The following is a 22522-nucleotide window of genomic DNA, read 5'->3' on the forward strand; positions in this document are numbered from 1 at the left end:
GGATAACTGCAAAGTTCGAATGAGATCTAAGTCGCAATAAAATGGACTTGCCAAGAAATCCCAAGGTAGCGATTTTGTAGCTAGGTACCATTGCTTTGCTAAGGCAATTGCATGCAGCACAATATTCGACCTTACAAATTGAATCCACCCTGCAAATGTATTTTGTACCAACACACTCTCCAACGGACTGGGCTGCCATGATCCAGGATTTGTCTGTAAAATAAAATTTTATAACATTAAAACAGACATTTTTCACAAATTACATGGCACAAATTTACAAAGTAACTGCATATATTTAAAGAACATCAACATTTTTAACAGTTTTCTACGCAATGAGACTGAATAGTAAGACATTTGAGGAGAGGCAAAATCACATTTGAGTTTTGTCAACATGTGTATTCTTATACATGTGGGAACCCTGGCGAAGGATATCGACACAAAGCAACTCCACGTTGATGGGTGTAATGCGCATTAGACTGGTTCAGCTCATCTATTCAAGTTTTTTTTTGCGAACGATAAAACTTTTGCAAAAATGTTTTTTTTCGGAAATTGACGCTTCAATATTCGACTTTTTTCATTCAAATTTTAATATGTCAAAAACGACATCTTTTGTTGAAAATTCACTGAGAATTTATAAAAATGCAGCAAACACGAGTCAAGTATTAAAACTTATATGGTTGAAATCAGAATATAAGCGGGTTTGATTTTGTTGAATTTTAAACGACTATATGTACAAAAAATCATATCTACCGATTTTTTATCCAAACTTGTATTGAGATCCAAACCAGAGACTCATGAACTCTTATTTCAAAGTCAAAATGATCCATTCATCCAAATTCTCTTGTCATTTTGACCTTCAACGGGAATTTTTTTCATCGTTTTTCCATGCATCGTAAAGATTCAATAAAAATCGAGGTTTTCGGTCCAGGAATTGAAATTTTTTCCTCGAGTTGATCCCCATTTAGAGAATTTCTGAAAACTGGAGAAGTTTTAGTTTTAGTTTTCAAGGATCTCTCAGTGACCATTCAGTAGAGCAAAGCGTTTGGTCGTATGTGCGATATTGCAGTTTGAATGCAAGAAGCTTGAAACGTCTTTTCAAATAGGGCTTGTGATATAGCTCAGTTGGCAAGTCTGTTGCTTCCTGAGCCGATGTCCGCGAGTTCGAGCCGAAGAGTAAATATCGAACACAGTTGTACCGGATAAGTTTTTCAATATTTGTCCGCCAACTGGAACGTTGATAAAGTCGCGAATGCCATAAAGACGGTAAAACGACTATAATCGAAACAAAAAAAAAAGTCTTTCCAAATAATTGATGTATCTCAGGTTTCAAACACTTGAGAAAGGTTTAGTGTCATCAGATAATAGAACCGAAAATAATCAAATATTAAAATATGAAATAATTTTGAAGAAACAATTTCATTGGAGTTGAACGTTAGAAATGTGTAAAGTTGGAGATATTCTTGCGTGCACTCAAACGTTTATTAAATTATGCACGATACTGTTAGTAAATAATTTGTAAAACACCAACCACTAAGCTAAAAAATCCATCAATTCTTTGTTCATTTGAAACCATGCATTATAAGCAATGCTGAATACATTCAAGTAATTTATCAATATAAATAGACTTTTTGCACTTATCTCCCAGCGCATCAAGTTCCTAGCTTCAAAGTTAACAAAATTACTGTATTGTGTTGTGATTACTTGGAAATCCATTATGTTCATTCTCTATGAGTCCGACTGTGTTCAGCAAAAAATAGTAAAAATGAACCGGTCTAATTCCAATTCTTGCAAAACGGTTTCCTATTCCTGTCGCAAAATTACGACGAATTATGGGGCCCGAGCGATTCGATTTCAATCGAATATTGACAAATTTATATAGCTCAGCTTAGTTTGAAATCATTTTTCTAATTTTATTTCAACACTTTTCTGTCGAATTTTATGATTTTGATCGTTATATGCATTGACAGGAAGCGATAAAATAAAGAAACACGTTGGGGGGATCACTAAGTTCGTTTTACAATATGGCGGAGTGCATCAATAATTCAATTCACTTCGCGATTTCAATATCAAATAAATTAAGAAATAGTTTTAAAAGTGACAAATTTGTGATAGAAAATAAATTCACAAGCTTAAGTTTATCATGTGAAGTAGCCAATTAAAGTGGAAAGTGATTTTTCGGCTCTAAAACATGCATTCTTGAATTGCGACGAATCAGAGGGATACGACGGAGGAGGGTACACCTACCCTAGATATTAACTCAGAATTGAAAAAAGCTTTTTGTGTGTGGTCATTTCAAGTGCACAGCAAAACACTTACCTTAGATGATATCAGTTGATAAGTACTCTGAGCACAGATATTTGTACAAAAAACTAGGCGGAAATGCGTTTAACACTTTAAAAAACGTTAGTTGTTATAGGCCGAAAACAGCATAACCACCTGGAAAGTGCACGTGTGTTTTGTTTTTGCTTATTATTTTCAGTGTTTGACAGCTCCGTGTTCCATAAGGTGTCACTAAAAGCCTCTAGTGATTCTGTGATAGGGTGGCCATAAAATTTGCCCTACTTATAAAGAAATAAGTAAGATTTACGGGGGTGTCCATTTTACCCACACTTCCCCTATTCGAACAGATTTCTAGAATTTTCATAGCGAATAACGATTTTCTCAGGCTTATACCAAATACCGAATTTAAAGTGGCATCACTGCTCACGTGTATTCAGCGTTACTGTCTGCAACTTCAGTAGACTGGTCCGATCACTGAATATAAGGTATCCATCATTTGATTCTGTTTGCTTAGGTATTTTTCTGCCAGTTAAAGGGCGCAAAAAAAAAATTGCGTGCCGATTTTCTTATAATGTTAAGACTCAAGCCAAAATATTAGGGTAGTTTTTTTTTACATATATTTACTTCTAAAATCTAAAGAAAAGTTAATCGATAGATAAAATTGAACGCATTTTCGCTTGATGCTCTGCATCAAGCTCCTTCTCGTTTTTGACTGTTTTCTTGCTCTTCCGAAGTTCCCGCTTCATTATTGCCTACTACTGATCCACGGGGCACAGCTCCGGACAGTTTGACGGGTTCCTATCCTTTGGAAAAAAATGGACAGAATTGCCCTCATACAATTCCAGGACACTATAAGAATAAAGGCATGATGCCAAATCTTTCCAAAACAGCGGAGCTTCATTGAGCTTTTGCAAGAACGGCAAAAGGCGCTTCTCGAAGCACTCAGATTTTTAGATCTCGCCATTTGAGCGATATAGGAATTTTATTGAACGTAATTTAGATGTAAACGTTCCACTGAATTCAATTGAAGATATTGATTTGGCTGTAGAAAATTTGACAACTTCAATAGTCAATGCTAAAGCCGCTTCAATACCCAAAGTTAAACATTATTTAATCAACCTTTAATTGATGATGATCTTCAGTTTTTGATACGACTGAAAAACATTCGTCGACGCCAATATCAACGTACTAGGGATCCTTATTTGAAATTTATTTATTGCGACCTTCAAAAAGAGATCAAACGTCGTTTAAATTTCATCCCTAATGAAAATTTTGCTAAAGCAGTAGAGGACATAAAACCCTACTCAAAGCCGTTTTGGAAATTAACTAAAATTCTGAAAAAGCCCCAGAAGCCAATTCCTACTTTGAAAGATGGGGATAAACTTCTTTTAACTAACGCAGAAAAAGCTCAAAAATTAGCCCAACAGTTTGAGTCTGCTCATGATTTTAATTTAAACGTTGTTAGTCCAATTGATGCTCAAATTTCCCTTGAATTTGATGATATTTTTTCTAAGCAAAATGTATTTGAAAGTTCCTGTGAGACAAATATTGATGAACTTAAATTGATTTTCAAAAAATTTAAAAATATGAGAGCTCCGGGGGAAGATGGGATTTTCTATATTCTTATTAAAAAGTTGCCTGAAAGCACTTTAAATTTTTTAGTTAAAATCTTCAATAAATGTTTTTACTTGGCTTATTTTCCCAATAAATGGAAAAATGCCAAGTAACTCCAATTTTGAAACATGGTAAAAGTGCTTCAGAGCCTTCAAGTTATCGACCAATTAGTTTGCTTCCTTCTTTAAGTAAACTATTTGAGAGAGTTATTTTGAATAGAATGATGATTCACATTAATCAGAATTCTATTTTCCCTGATGAACAATTTGGTTTTCGTCATGGACATTCTACTACACATCAACTTTTGAGTGTAACTAATATGATTAACGCTAGCAAATCTGAAGGTTATTCAACTGGTGTTGCTCTTCTTGATATTGAAAAAGCTTTTGACAGTGTATGGCACAAGGTTTTAGTAGCTAAATTAGCTCGATTTGATTTTCCTGTATATCTCACCAAAATTATTCAAAATTATTTGACTAGCCGAACCTTACAAGTAAGCTACAAAAATTCATGCTCTGAAAGGACACCAATTAGAGCTGGTGTTCCTCAGGGTAGTATACTTGGGCCAATCTTATACAATATTTTTACTTCTGATCTTCCTGAAGTACCAGAAGGAAAAGGTAGAAGATTATTTGCTGACGATACTTTGCTTTCAGCCAAAGGTCGAAATTTACGGGTGGTACGCAGTAGATTGCAACAAAATTTAAATTCCTTTTTGAATTACTTGAAAATGTGGAAAATTTCTCCTAACGCTTCCAAAACTCAACTTATTTTATTTCCCAATAAGCCAAGAGCTCAATTTTTAAAACCTAATGAAAATCATTCCATAACTTTTAATGGGGTTTCATTAGAATGGTCTGATCACGTGAAGTATATGGGACTCACACTTGATCGGAATCTTACTTTTAAAAATCACATTGAAGAAATTCAATCTAAATGTAATAAATACACTAAATCTCTTTATTCTCTCATCAACAGGAAATCCAAGTTGTGTCTGCGAAATAAGATGCTTATTTATAAGCAAGTCTTCCGACCAGCGATAATGTATGCAGTTCCGATTTGGTCTAGCTGCTGCGCGACGAGGAAAAAAGCCATCCAGAGGATTCAGAACAAGGTTCTGAAAATGATTTTGCGGCTTCCACCTTGGCACAGCACCGAAGATCTTCATCGGATTGCGGGCATGTAGTCTATCGAAGAGATGGCCAACAAAATCATCTCCAACTTCAGAGGCAAATCAATGCAGTCTTCCATCGCAGAAATTCGTTCTTTTTACAATTAAGTTAGTTTTTAGGATAGTTTTAGTTTTTAGTTGTAAGTTTAAAATATTTTTGACATTACAGGATGTTCTCCTACAAAAAAAATACTTGATTGTGCTCAGCAAATTTAAGTCGAATAAATAAACTTTAGTGATTAGTAAACTATAGGGCTCTGGACAGTTCATTATTGAACTGAACACCTAATTTAATGTAATAATGTAATATAAATGTAATGATGAATTGGTACGAATAAAGAAATATTTAAAAAAAAAAAAAGATCTCGCCATTCACTGTACCCTTGGTCACGGAAGGCTCACTCCTCAGTCCGCGAGGGCGGATGGCCTGTTGAACGAAATATTTGGAAGCGAACTTCGACATTTTCTTCTTCTTAAATATGTCACCCATATCGAACTTGCTCTTGCTGGTGAAAAACTACAGCCCCGGAATTTGCTTAAAATAGGCTTTTATAGGCGTTTCGTCGTCTATCACACAGTAGCCATATTTGTCAGCATCTTCTCGTAGAGCTTCTGAGCCCGAGTTTTAGCTGTTGATTGTCGCTGCTCATCGCGGTTTGGGAAGTTCTGTACCTTATAGGTATGCAGTCCAGCTCTCTTCTTTGCATTCTGGACGTAGCTCTGCGACATGCCGATCGTTTAAGCCAAATCACGGCTTAAGACGATGGGATTTGCTTTAATCATACGCTTTACCTTTCCCTCTGTCTTTTGTTCTCCGGTTCCGGTTTTCTTCCAGCTCCTTTGCGGTGGTCCAACGTAAACCGCTCCTGGAACCGCTTCAACACTCTAAAGACGGTTCAATGGTGAATGTTCAACATTTTTCCTAACTGCCGGTGCGACAGGTCAGGAATTTCCAGGTGTTTGGAAAGAATTTTTCTCTCGATTCGCGTTGATTCACCTCCATTTTCGTTGAATCCAAAACCACGACTTCGAGTTTGACAGCATGTAAACAATACACATCAATGAGAAAGTGTGCAAAATTTGGTTGATTTTTACCCAATGGTTAAAAAGTTATGCCTTGATTAATGTGTCACAACATTTTCGTGTTCGCTCTTTATGAACAAAACCGATATGACAGTGTTTTCATAAAGTTTGGTACATTTTTTTTATTATGTGCAAATTTGCCTGAACTTGAAAACTACTCCGCCTATAAAACGGGACGATTTTATTTTAAAATTTGAAGGGATGATTCATTGTGTTGAAGATCGCTCCTATTGTGGCTCCTTCATCCTTCAAAGCTTCAAACCTTCAAGTTACGTTAATAATAATGAGTACAGATAATCTAGAAGCTAAGACGCCATGAAAAATGGTTAGCTTTAAAATAATGTTGAAAATCAATTAAAATTTAATTTAATTAAAATAATTTTAACAAACTTAAATTTTTCTATGGAAGGAGTAACACAGCATACCGGGTCAGCTAGTTATGTATTATTTATTATGTGAATCTATGCACTAAAAAAGAAATTTCAAAAGTAATTTTTCAAAAGCTACATCTCTTCTCTGTGGTTGAGGCTATAAGTTTAATCTAAGTTATCAACGACAACAATTTTTTGTTGGTTTTTATCACCATACTGCGATAACGATTGATAGAATCGGTAGTTGTTCACGCAGTTCGCTAAAGGCTATCAGTGCGATTTTGAATTTCGCGAATTGAATACGCTTTAAATTCCGTTAAAACATGTCAACTCTGGAGGAAATAGAATGTCTTTTGGAGGGGAACGACGAAGGTTTCGCGATACAACGTCTCGAGGTGGTATTTTTAAATCAAGCAGCTGAGGAAATTATGTATCAAGTGATTCGGGATGGATTAACCGGAGTGTTTGAGCTGATTTCGCGCTTGAACCTTTGCGATGAACGGACTCTGTTCTGGTGTTGTACGAATGCGTTGATTGAGCTGGACGTCAAACGAGTGCCGGTCGAGGATAAACTTAGAGCTCGAGTTATGCTGTTGGCCGCACGATTCGGGTTGTTTCATTTGCGAGGAAATGATGGCAATCAAAAGAAGGATGATTGGACCGTTTCTGTAGATCGTGTTCTTCAATGGATAGACGAACTTCGATCAAGACCCAAGTGCTACGATTATCTTGATGTTGATGATGAAGTAATGCTAAAACTCCGGATGATTCACAATCAGCTGTATGTGATAAGACTTCAAAGAGAGCTGAAGGCAAGAAAAATACATGAAATTATTTTCTGCATTGCAATGTTCCATAACTGTCTGGAATATACTCCGTATTACGAACAAAGTTTTCCACAAATTTTTTTAGGCCGATCAATCCTCAATAAAAGAAATCTCATGCAGTTTCTAATCGCTATAGCATCACAACTACGATCGGTTCGTTGTAATCATCCAGAAAAATTTAGTAAAAGACATGTAATTAAAAAACTTCATAAAGTGTATAAGCGCTTGAGATCCATCTACAGCGTGTTAAAGATTCTGCAAGGCAGTCATATTAATCTCGATTGTGACGAAGGCTGTTTCAAACGTGGAAATTCTGTTGAAACTACAGCGGCTGTGAAACGATTTCTACAAATATTGGGAGAACTAAGCAAAAACAGCCAAGAGACTCCCAACCTAACACAGAAAAATTACAACCTTCTAGAACGGCTGTTTACGATCTCTTTTCATAACAACGCAAAATTTCGCAACAAATTATGTCATGGATTTTCCTTGACAGATCTCTGTGCTGGGGAGAATGGGGACAAAATTTATGAAAAAATTCAAAATTACCTCGGTTTAGCACTAGCCTCATTCCACATTCTTCATTTTCTGCTGACCTACGATGCTCTCCGATGTTTGCATGGAACCATGAGGAAATGCCGTAATCTGGAAGACCTTCGTTCATTCGTCAAATATATTGCAGATTTTAGAATCATGGAGCTGGTTGAAGTCTCTAATGAACGGATAATAAAGTATCTCGACGTATACGACAGTTTTGTGCAACAAAATTTTCAATTATTCAATCAATTCGAGGAGCCAAGAAGAATTCTAAGAACACTTTACGACACTGCGCTCAAGTTTGCTGATGATTTTATTTTTATCAGAGCATACAAGGAGAAAAATATGCAAGATTTCCATTACCTGTTGGACCATCGTCTTGCTTCAACTCGATCGGCAGAGTTTTATTCTGGAATTTTTACAGCATGGGACAATTCCATGTTATTGTTAGCGGATAAAAAAGTGGATGTATACGGAATCAAAACACACTCCTATACTCAGCAGAACATAGAAGGTAATCGGAACCTGATGGACCAATGGAACATGGAGAGATCTGAACAAATTGTTGATCATTTTATCAGCGCTATTCCGCATGACAAAGATTTTCGAACTGATTTGATACTACAACTTAATAGAGAACTTTCTAAATATTATGAAAATGTATTCTCAATTAATTCTAAGCGGCAAAACCTCAGGCGTGTGTTCAAGTCACATTTTAAAAATAAGCACGAGCTACAATCGAAACTGGATCAATTGCAAAAACAGGATATTGAAGAACTCAAAAGCAAATTTAACCAGATAGTGACTAACATCAGAAATGTGTACTTATCGCTAGATTGCCGAAAATTTGAGAATCTCGCAGAGAAAATTCAACATTTTCCTACTTCGTCACGAATGGCGATTGAATTTTGGCTTCTACAAACCATGGAAATTCTCACCTCTAGTGGATTCTTCGAAGATAATTTTTGCGTTTTGAAAAAATCTCTTCCGCTGATTTGGGGTAAATCCTTCCGGAATTCACTGGCGCACGATTCGTTATCTTACGACCTTCTAACCTACAGCAGTGGTCCGCTTAAGGTGATTGTCAATGGTTACGTTTTAGCCTTTCTTTCCGACGAGCTGGACATTTTTGGAACACCATCGTCATGTTCTGATCTTAGTCGGGCTAAAGACTTGACGCAAATAGGACCGATCTGGATACGTACTCAAATGCAGCTGCTAGATGATTTATTGTCAAACAGCATAGCTGAGAATAATATATATGAAGCGGCGAAAACTCGAGTCAGAGTTTTTGGCTACTGGGGAAGGACGTTGAAGATATGGTTTCAAAAGAATCGGGAAACGGAAGCCTATAGAGATCTCATCGAGCCAGCTCAGCCTGACCAGGAAAAGGTAGCGTACAGTCTCCTTGAGCGACGATTGATTGCAGAACGCAACATGCAGCAGACCGTGATGAATAACATAAAATTCGAACACATAGGAATCATGAATGTTATCCATCTGATACGCGCCCGTCAACCTAATTGCATGGACGCTCGCGTCGGAACTTTGCAAAATCATCATGACGATAACATTGCCTTAATAACAACATATTCTAACAGCGTTACAGAGAATGAAACTGCTGAAAACACAACTGACAAAATCATTCGCAGTTTGATTGTTGGTAGCGAGATAGATTTGAAACATACTATCGATCAAGAGGATCGGAACTCTCAATCCGAGTTGATCAATTTTGCCCTGAAGTTCTGTGTCCAGTTTGGATACGATAAGCCATTGGAGTATCTCGTAGGTCGGCATCCGCTCCAATTCTCGATATTGAATGAACTACTTTCGCTCTCTGCAAGCTACTCGCACTGGTCAGTGACCAAAATGCTAGTAAAACTTGGAGCTAATCCATGGGCAGATGATTTGCGAGCTTTAACCCTTATAATGGCAAAACGAAACTTCAAAATCGTAAGACAACTTTTGAAAAACGGAATTCCAGAAGATATGACACACCCAGTTCTGTGCCATGTTATTTCGTACGGGTCAAAGAAGTTGCTCGAATTCACAATGAAAAATATTAAATTCGATTTCTGGAAGTGTACAGGTGCTATGGAAGCTGCTATGAGAAATCCTCACAATGGCGTATTTAAACTTGTGCAAAGGATTTTATTTCCGACTCCAAAATCAGGGCACGAATCTACCGATAAATGGGTAAAACTTTTCTACGAATTAAGGATTCTTATGTTTCTTAACTGTGAAGATGACTTTTTCGCCTACGCGCTTGCCAAACATCCTGGTATAGCTGAGAGTATACTTGAAAAGCTGCGAACTTTCCTTCGAATAGAGAATTTCCAAGGTATCAGATTGAATTTCAATTCCGGAATGAACATCGATTGTTCCTCATTGTCGAAAAACTTGAACAACGGGCAAATAAAAGAAGTGATTGAGCATTGCTCGGGGTTTATGGAAAAACTATCAAATCTTGAGCCAAGCTCGCTGGCGTCGTTTAGTCAGTTTAGCAATAGATTCTCTGCCATGAGAATGAGCTACATCATGGAAGTAGAGGTCAAGCTGTATCATGACGAAGAAGTTGATCAAATCCCATTCATTTTTATTGATGTTGGGCTAGAACTGATGTCTGAGATTGAAGTTGCTTTAAAAATATATTTCCAGAAAATCAAAAACCTCAAAATGGCTTTTGCGCGCGTTACAGTTTACCTTGACAAGAAATCGAACGTCTTCAAACAGTACGAGTTCATCTTCATGGATTCTTCTTATTGTTTGGTTGAATCAACAACAGAATTGTATCTGAGTTTGGGGTTCCTGCTGAATTTAAAAGGGAAAAATATCATTTATGATGCTCTGAAGTCCAAAGTGAATCTGATGCTCGTCAAAAAATTGCTGTATTTTGGAGCCAACCCCCTTATGGTTAATCAGGATGGTCGAACTGCTTTCCATGCCCCCCTCAACCGAAATCCATCGGAGAAGCTTTACCAAGTTCTTCACCAACACTGTGTCCAAAACAACCAAATTTATCACGCGAATGGAGCTCACATCTTCAATCTGCTAGATAATGGTGGCTGCACTCCTTTAGGTGCAGCTGTCATCGACAATGACTACACCGTCGTCAGCTTCATGCTCCGAAATGGTGCCTATCCAGAGATTCCAAATGACGATACTCTTCCTCAGGAGCAACGCCCTCTACCATGTGCCATTATCAGCCGAAACCATAGGATGGCAAAACTACTCATAAGCCACTGTCCAAATTTAGTTAACTTACCGGCCGATCAAGAGGGAAACAGTAACCTGAATATGGCAGTCAAGGAGAATGCCGACCGAATAGTTCGGATACTTTTGGAGGCTGGTTCAACTGTGAACCACGAACATGTTCTGGCCGCTATCAAAAATGAATCGGTGGAATCCCTACAAGTTTTGATGGATTTTGCGATATCCAAAGGCTTGAACGTGCTGGAGAATGATTTCCAAAAATCTGCCCTACAGGAAGCTTACGAGAGCGGGAACCAAGAAATTGTGAATATGATAGCGCTGCATTGGCTTGTTTTAGGAGCTAGGCGAGTATGCTGGATAAAAAATGTATTGGAGGATGATGGTACTGTATGGATGACCGATTCAAAAATACGTTAAATTTGCAGGTAATCATGATTCCAATTCGGTAAAAAATATTATCTAATCTGTCTTTTATCAAACACATTATGCTTCTTCTAGAATCCAAATAGAATTCTTTAAGATATCTAAAAAGACGATAGCATTGTACGAGACAACATCTCAGTTGTGTAAAAACTCTTATTCATCAATTTCTTAATGCCGCCTACAAAGTGTTGTTCCAAATCCTACTCCACCGCTTAACGCCACGAGCAAACAGATTCGTGGGAAGTCATCAGGGCAGCATCATGGAGGAACGGTGTACGACGAACCAGATCTTCACATAACGACAAATCCTCCAAAAATGCTGTTAACACCAAGTCCCTACACACCATCTATTCATCGACTAAAGCCGCATACGACACGATCGACCTAGACGAGCTATGGAAAATGGAAAAAAGCTATGGACGAGAAAGGCTTTTTCAACAAGCTGACCAGACTGATCATGTTAACATTGGGGTGTTTCGCCCAATCATACCCATGAAGAGCAAGCAGTTTGGAGTACTCAATCTGAGTGCTCAGAAGAAGTAATCATAATCGATTAAATATCGATAATTCTTCCCGCCAATATTTGAATTTATATAAGAACACAATTTGTAAAAGAATTTATTAATAAAACCTACTCTACGATTAAAAACAATAAATAAATAAATAAAGTTAGGAGATTAAAAATAACGATCACTCCAAATTCAAAACAGAAGCTAGCGCATGCAAACACTAATGACACAACACAAAACACTTGCCCGATGAGAAGCAAAAGAGCAATGGAAAACGTCAGGTGGAAAATGAAACGGAAATGTGGGTTGTGATGGGTCAGCTAATCACTAACTAAGATTCGCATATCCTTTCCACCTTCGACCAGCACACGGTTCACATCGCTACACAGTGGCCATAGTGGCCATAGTATACGATCACGTATTGTAATTTAAAGTGTCGAAATATGAAGTACACATGTGTGGAAAAGAGAATCTTAGTTAACTGTTAAAGAGCGAATCAAGTGAGTTTAATGTGTGATAGATATAAACCCCATCCTAACCCCATATTAAAACCACCAGGACCCAGCGGTTTCGGTCAAGTAGTTTTGACCTAGCAATTTCGGTCAGGATATTTGACTCGACAAAGCTCCAGTTTGTCCAAGTCAAACGGGTTAGTGAGCAAATATCTGCCGGGCTTGTGAAAATTCGAACGTGTCTCTCCGGGCTCGAGGCTCTGTTGAGAAGCACACGGAGTTTTACACCTGCGTGTACCATCCAGGGCAACCACAACGAAGGTTGGCTCCACCACGAGGACGATCTAACCTCCATTGCCAACCAACACTGTGGCCAGTAGACTGTTGACCCACCAACCCAGGATTCTCCATCGGCCCACCAGCAGCAGCAGCAACACACTACACACCCACACAAGACACACGTAAGTTGTAATAAACAGGATATGAAAATATAGTTAGCGAGTTTGTGTTTCCTTCCGAACTACCGACCGGTGCATCATTGCGTGAAGCCGACCCGAGGTTCTCCGAAACCTCTGCTCTAGCTTAGCAAAGCAAAAGAGGCCGCATGTGAGCCCACCCTCACTAGAATTCCCGTGGCTTGACCAGGAATTCGAGGGTAGTTGTAGCTGATCCTTATGGCCAGCTAAGTAAGTAATAATCAAGGCGACGATAGATGGAACGCAGTCCTATGTGCGTATTCCGGATGAATTGTCAAATTCATTCCAATCGCGCAGGGGGCTTTAACGTGATGTTAGAAGGTGTTATTCGATAAGCTGTGGGTGAAATGCGGGGCACGATTTTTAATAAATCAACTTATCTGCTTTACCGATGACATTGTTATAGTCGGCAGATCATCTGCTGCGGTGGAGGAGATCTACCGCAAACAGAAACGCGAAAAAGGAAGGATCAGGTTAATGATTAATACGTCCAAGCCGAAGTACATGTTGATATGCGGATCCGAGCCTGACCTAGACCGGTTGTCCAGATATAACGAGGTCATGATCGACGGCGATAAGCTGGAAATAGTCGAAGATATTGTCTATCTCGGCTCACTAGTGACCGCAGACCATGATACCAGCCGTGAGATCCGGCCTCGAATGAATCTGTACTGTAACTGTATATTCGCTTTTGTTATTTTCTTTTCATATTTAGAAGAGAACTTCATCCTTAGTAACCTTTGAAAATCGCGATTCATTAACCGGTACCAAGGTTTCGCTTAGAGATGCCGATGCAGATAATGTAGAAAAATTTACCTACTTTGTTCTCGGTGCTAGCTATTCCTAAGTCAAAATGGCCTCCACGCGTTGTAGGTTTTAAACTATGCGTACTCTCAAAGAATTTCCGCTTTAGTAGCATAGAAAATCTTCGATTAAGAAAATCCTGAAAACATCCTGCCGAATTACCAAGCAACATTATTCAGTGATGTTTTTTACGTTTTTCTTTGTGTGCTAATAAAAATATTTTTTTTCACTTTTTCAATTTGAAAAAGTGATATTTTGTAAACTAAATAGTTTTCTGTGCAGTAATAAAGCTTATTGCCACCTCTGTTGCCATCGGATGACATCGAGTTATCAACGAGGTGCACCATTTTCGAGACGATAACAAAATTATATTATTCTATTTTGGACCGTTGCACAATGGGGCGGCAAAAAGTATATTTTTGCTATTTATGAACTTTTTTGAAGATGAAATGAGTTGTTTACATTCGAAACCCAATATAAACTATTTTCGGCTTTGGTTTTACATGTGTATTCAGAAAAGACAATAAAATTCGAACATTAACTCGTAAAAATGCATAATGTAGTTTTGAAACAATAATTGTTTAAATATACTTGTTTCGGAAACGCGTGCATATTTTCAAGTTCTGTGTTCACAAAAAGTATCTGAGAGATTAAGGCAAAACCAATCAGGGTATTTTTGTTCAAGATTATTCAGTTTTGTATGAAGAATTAAAGAGTACACGCAAAAAATGCAGTATTAATTTTTTATAATTTTTGGGAAATAAGTAGTTTTTGAAAATTCTCAGTTATTTCTACAGATATCAAAATTCTATCGTAGCTTTTGGTCACCATCAATTACAATCATCTTCCTGCAGGTTATTAACAATGTTTTGACAATTTTGACAATTTTGACAATTTTGACAATTTTGACAATTTTGACAATTTTGACAATTTTGACAATTTTGACAATTTTGACAATTTTGACAATTTTGACAATTTTGACAATTTTGATAATTTTGACAATTTTAACAATTTTGACAATTTTGACAATTTTGACAATTTTGACAATTTTGACAATTTGGACAATTTGGACAATTTTGACAATTTTGACAATTTTGACAATTTTGACAATTTTGACAATTTTGACAATTTTGACAATTTTGACAATTTTGACAATTTTGACAATTTTGACAATTTTGACAATTTTAACAATTTTGACAATTTTGACAATTTTGACAATTTTGACAATTTTGACAATTTTGACAATTTTGACAATTTTGAAAATTTTGACAATTTTGACAATTTTGACAATTTTGACAATTTTGACAATTTTGACAATTTTGACAATTTTGACAATTTTGACAATTTTGACAATTTTGACAATTTTGACAATTTTGACAATTTTGACAATTTTGACATTTTTGACAATTTTGACAATTTTGACAATTTTGACAATTTTGACAATTTTGACAATTTTGACAATTTTGACAATTTTGACAATTTTGACAATTTTGACAATTTTGACAAATTTGACAATTTTTTACAATTTTGACAATTTTGACAATTTTGACAATTTTGACAATTTTGACAATTTTGACAATTTTGACAATTTTGACAATTTTGACAATTTTGACAATTTTGACAATTTTGACAATTTTGACAATTTTGACAATTTTGACAATTTTGACAATTTTGACAATTTTGACAATTTTGACAATTTTGACAATTTTGACAATTTTGACAATTTTGACAATTTTGACAATTTTGACAATTTTGACAATTTTGACAATTTTGACAATTTTGACAATTTTGACAATTTTGACAATTTTGACAATTTTGACAATTTTGACAATTTTGACAATTTTGACAATTTTGACAATTTTGACAATTTTGACAATTTTGACAATTTTGACAATTTTGACAATTTTGACAATTTTGACAATTTTGACAATTTTGACAATTTTGACAATTTTGACAATTTTGACAATTTTGACAATTTTGACAATTTTGACAATTTTGACAATTTTGACAATTTTAACAATTTTGACAATTTTGACAATTTTGACAATTTTGACAATTTTGACAATTTTGACAATTTTGACAATTTTGACAATTTTGACAATTTTGACAATTTTGACAATTTTGACAATTTTGACAATTTTGACAATTTTGACAATTTTGACAATTTTGACAGCTTTAACAGTTTTGACAATTTTGACAATTTTGACAATTTTGACAATTTTGACAATTTTGACAATTTTGACAATTTTGACAATTTTGACAATTTTGACAATTTTGACAATTTTGACAATTTTGACAATTTTGACAATTTTGACAATTTTGACAATTTTGACAATTTTGAAAATTTTGACAATTTTGACAATTTTGACAATTTTGACAATTTTGACAATTTTGACAATTTTGACAATTTTGACAATTTTGACAATTTTGACAATTTTGACAATTTTGACAATTTTGACAATTTTGACAATTTTGACAATTTTGACAATTTTGACAATTTTGACAATTTTGACAATTTTGACAATTTTGACAATTTTGACAATTTTGACAATTTTGACAATTTTGACAATTTTGACAATTTTGACAAATTTGACAATTTTTTACAATTTTGACAATTTTGACAATTTTGACAATTTTGACAATTTTGACAATTTTGACAATTTTGACAATTTTGACAATTTTGACAATTTTGACAATTTTGACAATTTTGACAATTTTGACAATTTTGACAATTTTGACAATTTTGACAATTTTGACAATTTTGACAATTTTGACAATTTTGACAATTTTGACAATTTTGACAATTTTGACAATTTTGACAATTTTGACAATTTTGACAATTTTGACAATTTTGACAATTTTGACAATTTTGACAATTTTGACAATTTTGACAATTTTGACAATTTTGACAATTTTGACAATTTTGACAATTTTGACAATTTTGACAATTTTGACAATTTTGACAATTTTGACAATTTTGACAATTTTGACAATTTTGACAATTTTGACAATTTTGACAATTTTGACAATTTTGACAATTTTGACAATTTTGACAATTTTGACAATTTTGACAATTTTGACAATTTTGACAATTTTGACAATTTTGACAATTTTGACAATTTTGACAATTTTGACAATTTTAACAATTTTGACAATTTTGACAATTTTGACAATTTTGACAATTTTGACAATTTTGACAATTTTGACAATTTTGACAATTTTGACAATTTTGACAATTTTGACACTTTTGACAATTTTGACAATTTTGACAATTTTGACAATTTTGACAATTTTGACAATTTTGACAATTTTGACAATTTTGACAATTTTGACAATCTTGACAATTTTGACAATTTTGACAATTTTGACAATTTTGACAATTTTGACAATTTTGACAATTTTGACAATTTTGACAGCTTTAACAGTTTTGACAATTTTGACAATTTTGACAATTTTGACAATTTTGACAATTTTGACAATTTTGACAATTTTGACAATTTTGATAATTTTGACAATTTTGACAATTTTGACAATTTTGACAATTTTGACAATTTTGACAATTTTGACAATTTTGACAGCTTTAACAGTTTTGACAATTTTGACAATTTTGACAATTTTGACAATTTTGACAATTTTGACAATTTTGACAATTTTGACAATTTTGACAATTTTGACAATTTTGACAATTTTGACAATTTTGACAATTTTGACAATTTTGACAATTTTGACAATTTTGACAATTTTGACAATTTTGACAATTTTGACAATTTTGACAATTTTGACAATTTTGACAATTTTGACAATTTTGACAATTTTGACAATTTTGACAATTTTGACAATTTTGACAATTTTGACAATTTTGACAATTTTGACAATTTTGACAATTTTGACAATTTTGACAATTTTGACAATTTTGACAATTTTGACAATTTTGACAATTTTGATAATTTTGACAATTTTGACAATTTTGACAATTTTGACAATTTTGACAATTTTGACAATTTTGACAATTTTAACAATTTTGACAATTTTGACAATTTTGACAATTTTGACAATTTTGACAATTTTGACAATTTGGACAATTTGGACAATTTTGACAATTTTGACAATTTTGACAATTTTGACAATTTCGACAATTTTGACAATTTTGACAATTTTGACAATTTTGACAATTTTGACAATTTTGACAATTTTGACAATTTTGACAATTTTGACAATTTTGACAATTTTGACAGCTTTAACAGTTTTGACAATTTTGACAATTTTGACAATTTTGACAATTTTGACAATTTTGACAATTTTGACAATTTTGACAATTTTGACAATTTTGACAATTTTGACAATTTTGACAATTTTGACAATTTTGACAATTTTGAAAATTTTGACAATTTTGACAATTTTGACAATTTTGACAATTTTGACAATTTTGACAATTTTGACAATTTTGACAATTTTGACAATTTTTACAATTTTGACAATTTTGACAATTTTGACAATTTTGCCATTTTTGACAATTTTGACAATTTTGACAATTTTGACAATTTTGACAATTTTGACAATTTTGACAATTTTGACAATTTTGACAATTTTGACAATTTTGACAAATTTGACAATTTTTTACAATTTTGACAATTTTGACAATTTTGACAATTTTGACAATTTTGACAATTTTGACAATTTTGACAATTTTGACAATTTTGACAATTTTGACAATTTTGACAATTTTGACAATTTTGACAATTTTGACAATTTTGACAATTTTGACAATTTTGACAATTTTGACAATTTTGACAATTTTGACAATTTTGACAATTTTGACAATTTTGACAATTTTGACAATTTTGACAATTTTGACAATTTTGACAATTTTGACAATTTTGACAATTTTGACAATTTTGACAATTTTGACAATTTTGACAATTTTGACAATTTTGACAATTTTGACAATTTTGACAATTTTGACAATTTTGACAATTTTGACAATTTTGACAATTTTGACAATTTTGACAATTTTGACAATTTTGACAATTTTGACAATTTTGACAATTTTGACAATTTTGACAATTTTGACAATTTTGACAATTTTGACAATTTTGACAATTTTGACAATTTTGACAATTTTGACAATTTTGACAATTTTAACAATTTTGACAATTTTGACAATTTTGACAATTTTGACAATTTTGACAATTTTGACAATTTTGACAATTTTGACAATTTTGACAATTTTGACAATTTTGACAATTTTGACAATTTTGACAATTTTGACAATTTTGACAATTTTGACAATTTTGACAATTTTGACAATTTTGACAATTTTGACAATTTTGACAATTTTGACAATTTTGACAATTTTGACAATTTTGACAATTTTGACAATTTTGACAATTTTGACAATTTTGACAATTTTGACAGCTTTAACAGTTTTGACAATTTTGACAATTTTGACAATTTTGACAATTTTGACAATTTTGACAATTTTGACAATTTTGACAATTTTGACAATTTTGACAATTTTGATAATTTTGACAATTTTAACAATTTTGACAATTTTGACAATTTTGACAATTTTGACAATTTGGACAATTTGGACAATTTTGACAATTTTGACAATTTTGACAATTTTGACAATTTTGACAATTTTGACAATTTTGACAATTTTGACAATTTTGACAATTTTGACAATTTTGACAATTTTGACAATTTTGACAATTTTGACAGCTTTAACAGTTTTGACAATTTTGACAATTTTGACAATTTTGACAATTTTGACAATTTTGACAATTTTGACAATTTTGACAATTTTGACAATTTTGACAATTTTGACAATTTTGACAATTTTGACAATTTTGACAATTTTGACAATTTTGACAATTTTGACAATTTTGACAATTTTGAAAATTTTGACAATTTTGACAATTTTGACAATTTTGACAATTTTGACAATTTTGACAATTTTGACAATTTTGACAATTTTGACAATTTTGACAATTTTGACAATTTTGACATTTTTGACAATTTTGACAATTTTGACAATTTTGACAATTTTGACAATTTTGACAATTTTGACAATTTTGACAATTTTGACAATTTTGACAATTTTGACAATTTTGACAATTTTGACAATTTTGACAAATTTGACAATTTTTTACAATTTTGACAATTTTGACAATTTTGACAATTTTGACAATTTTGACAATTTTGACAATTTTGACAATTTTGACAATTTTGACAATTTTGACAATTTTGACAATTTTGACAATTTTGACAATTTTGACAATTTTGACAATTTTGACAATTTTGACAATTTTGACAATTTTGACAATTTTGACAATTTTGACAATTTTGACAATTTTGACAATTTTGACAATTTTGACAATTTTGACAATTTTGACAATTTTGACAATTTTGACAATTTTGACAATTTTGACAATTTTGACAATTTTGACAATTTTGACAATTTTGACAATTTTGACAATTTTGACAATTTTGACAATTTTGACAATTTTGACAATTTTGACAATTTTGACAATTTTGACAATTTTGACAATTTTGACAATTTTGACAATTTTGACAATTTTGACAATTTTGACAATTTTGACAATTTTGACAATTTTGACAATTTTGACAATTTTGACAATTTTGACAATTTTGACAATTTTGACAATTTTGACAATTTTGACAATTTTGACAATTTTGACAATTTTGACAATTTTGACAATTTTGACAATTTTGACAATTTTGACAATTTTGACAATTTTGACAATTTTGACAATTTTGACAATTTTGACAATTTGGACAATTTTGACAATTTTGACAATTTTGACAATTTTGACAATTTTGACAATTTTGACAATTTTGACAATTTTGACAATTTTGACAATTTTGACAATTTTGACAATTTTGACAATTTTGACAATTTTGACAATTTTGACAATTTTGACAATTTTGACAATTTTGACAATTTTGACAATTTTGACAATTGACAATTTTGACAATTTTGACAATTTTGACAATTTTGACAATTTTGACAATTTTGACAATTTTGACAATTTTGACAATTTTGACAATTTTGACAATTTTGACAATTTTGACAATTTTGACAATTTTGACAATTTTGACAATTTTGACAATTTTGACAATTTTGACAATTTTGACAATTTTGACAATTTTGACAGTTTTGACAATTTTGACAATTGTGACTATATTGATAATTTTGACAATTTTGACAATTTTGACAATTTTGACAATTTTGACAATTTTGACAATTTTGACAATTTTGACAATTTTGACAATTTTGACAATTTTGACAATTTTGACAATTTTGACAATTTTGACAATTTTGACAATTTTGACAATTTTGACAATTTTGACAATTTTTGACAATTTTGACAATTTTTGACAATTTTGACAATTTTGACAATTTTGACAATTTTGACAATTTTGACAATTTTGACAATTTTGACAATTTTGACAATTTTGACAATTTTGACAATTTTGACAATTTTGACAATTTTGACAATTTTGACAATTTCGACAATTTTGACAATTTTGACAATTTTTACAATTTTTCAGGGTTTGAAAAATGAATCAAAATTCACGTTCACCCCCTTAGTGAAGCCCTACAGAAATGAACGTGCTTCGATCTGATCTGTGAACAACATGCTTCTGTGTTATCTGTGTTGCATACTTTCAAACCAGCGCGCAGTGGAATATTCAGACATAGGAGAAGCTCCAAGGCATTCTGTTTGGTTTTCGTCAGGATCGAACTTTTCTTCGAATCGGCGTCATTCGTTTATGTTACAAAATTGAATGATGGTCATTCCAATTTTATTCCTTCTCAAACGGAGATGGCTGGGGATGGCAGTTTCTGCTTAACTAAAAATTGCAGTAAATGACTGAAAACTATATGAAACCCACACAATATGGGTATTGGGGAAAAAGGCTTAACGCATAGAAGTCGAATATCGTCATCCGACGCCATCTTAAAATCCAAGATGGCGGCTTCTGTTAAACTTCAAAATGCTGTAAATGACTGAAAAATGTATGAAACCCATAAATATGGGTATTGAAGAAAAGGGCTTAACGCGTAGAAGTCGAATATCGTCATCCGATGCCATCTTGAAATCCAAGATGGCGGCTTCCGTTTAGCTTCAAAATGCTGTAAATGACTGAAAAATGTATGAAACACCCATAATATGGGTATTGGGTGAAAGGGTTAAACGAGTAGAAGTCGAATTCGCCATGCGACGCCATCTTGAAATACAAGATGGCGGCTTCCGTTTAACTTCAAAATGCTGTAAATGACAGAAAAATGGGTATTGGGTGAAAGGGCTCAACGAGTAGAAGCCGTATTCCATCATTCAACACCATCTTGAAATCCAAGATGGCGGCTTTCGTTTAACTTCGAAATGCTGTAAATGACAGAAAAATGTATGAGACAACCACAATATGGGTATCAGGTGGAACGGTTGAGCGAGTAGGTGTCGAATTTCGTCATCCGACGCCATCTTGAAAACCAGGATGGCGGCTGTCTTTAACTCCAAACTGCTGTAAATGACTGAAAAATTTATGAAACCCACGCAATGAGTATTGGGTGAAAGGGCTCAACGAGTAGAAATCTAATTTCGCCATGCAACGCCACTTTGAAATCCATCCTTGCACAGGTCGTATACACAGCAGCGGCTACACAAGTGTCTGTGGAGCGTGATAATTCGCATTTTGGAATGATATTCTCGCCCCACAGGCACTTAATTGGACAA

The 22522-nt window shown here is 33.3% G+C and overlaps 1 protein-coding gene across 1 annotated transcript; it reads left to right on the forward strand.

Annotated features, from left to right (window-relative positions):
- Positions 1 to 9064: 9064 nt before the first annotated feature.
- On the forward strand, positions 9065 to 11934 carry LOC129748370 (uncharacterized). The gene is made up of 2 exons (XM_055742972.1): positions 9065 to 11521; positions 11595 to 11934. Exon 1 carries the CDS (start codon positions 9093 to 9095, stop codon positions 11511 to 11513), a length of 2421 nt encoding a protein of 806 aa, XP_055598947.1. The 5' UTR covers positions 9065 to 9092; the 3' UTR covers positions 11514 to 11521; positions 11595 to 11934.
- Positions 11935 to 22522: the final 10588 nt, after the last annotated feature.

This window comes from Uranotaenia lowii, chromosome 2, assembly GCF_029784155.1.
Source record: "Uranotaenia lowii strain MFRU-FL chromosome 2, ASM2978415v1, whole genome shotgun sequence".
Taxonomy (NCBI): domain Eukaryota; kingdom Metazoa; phylum Arthropoda; class Insecta; order Diptera; family Culicidae; genus Uranotaenia; species Uranotaenia lowii.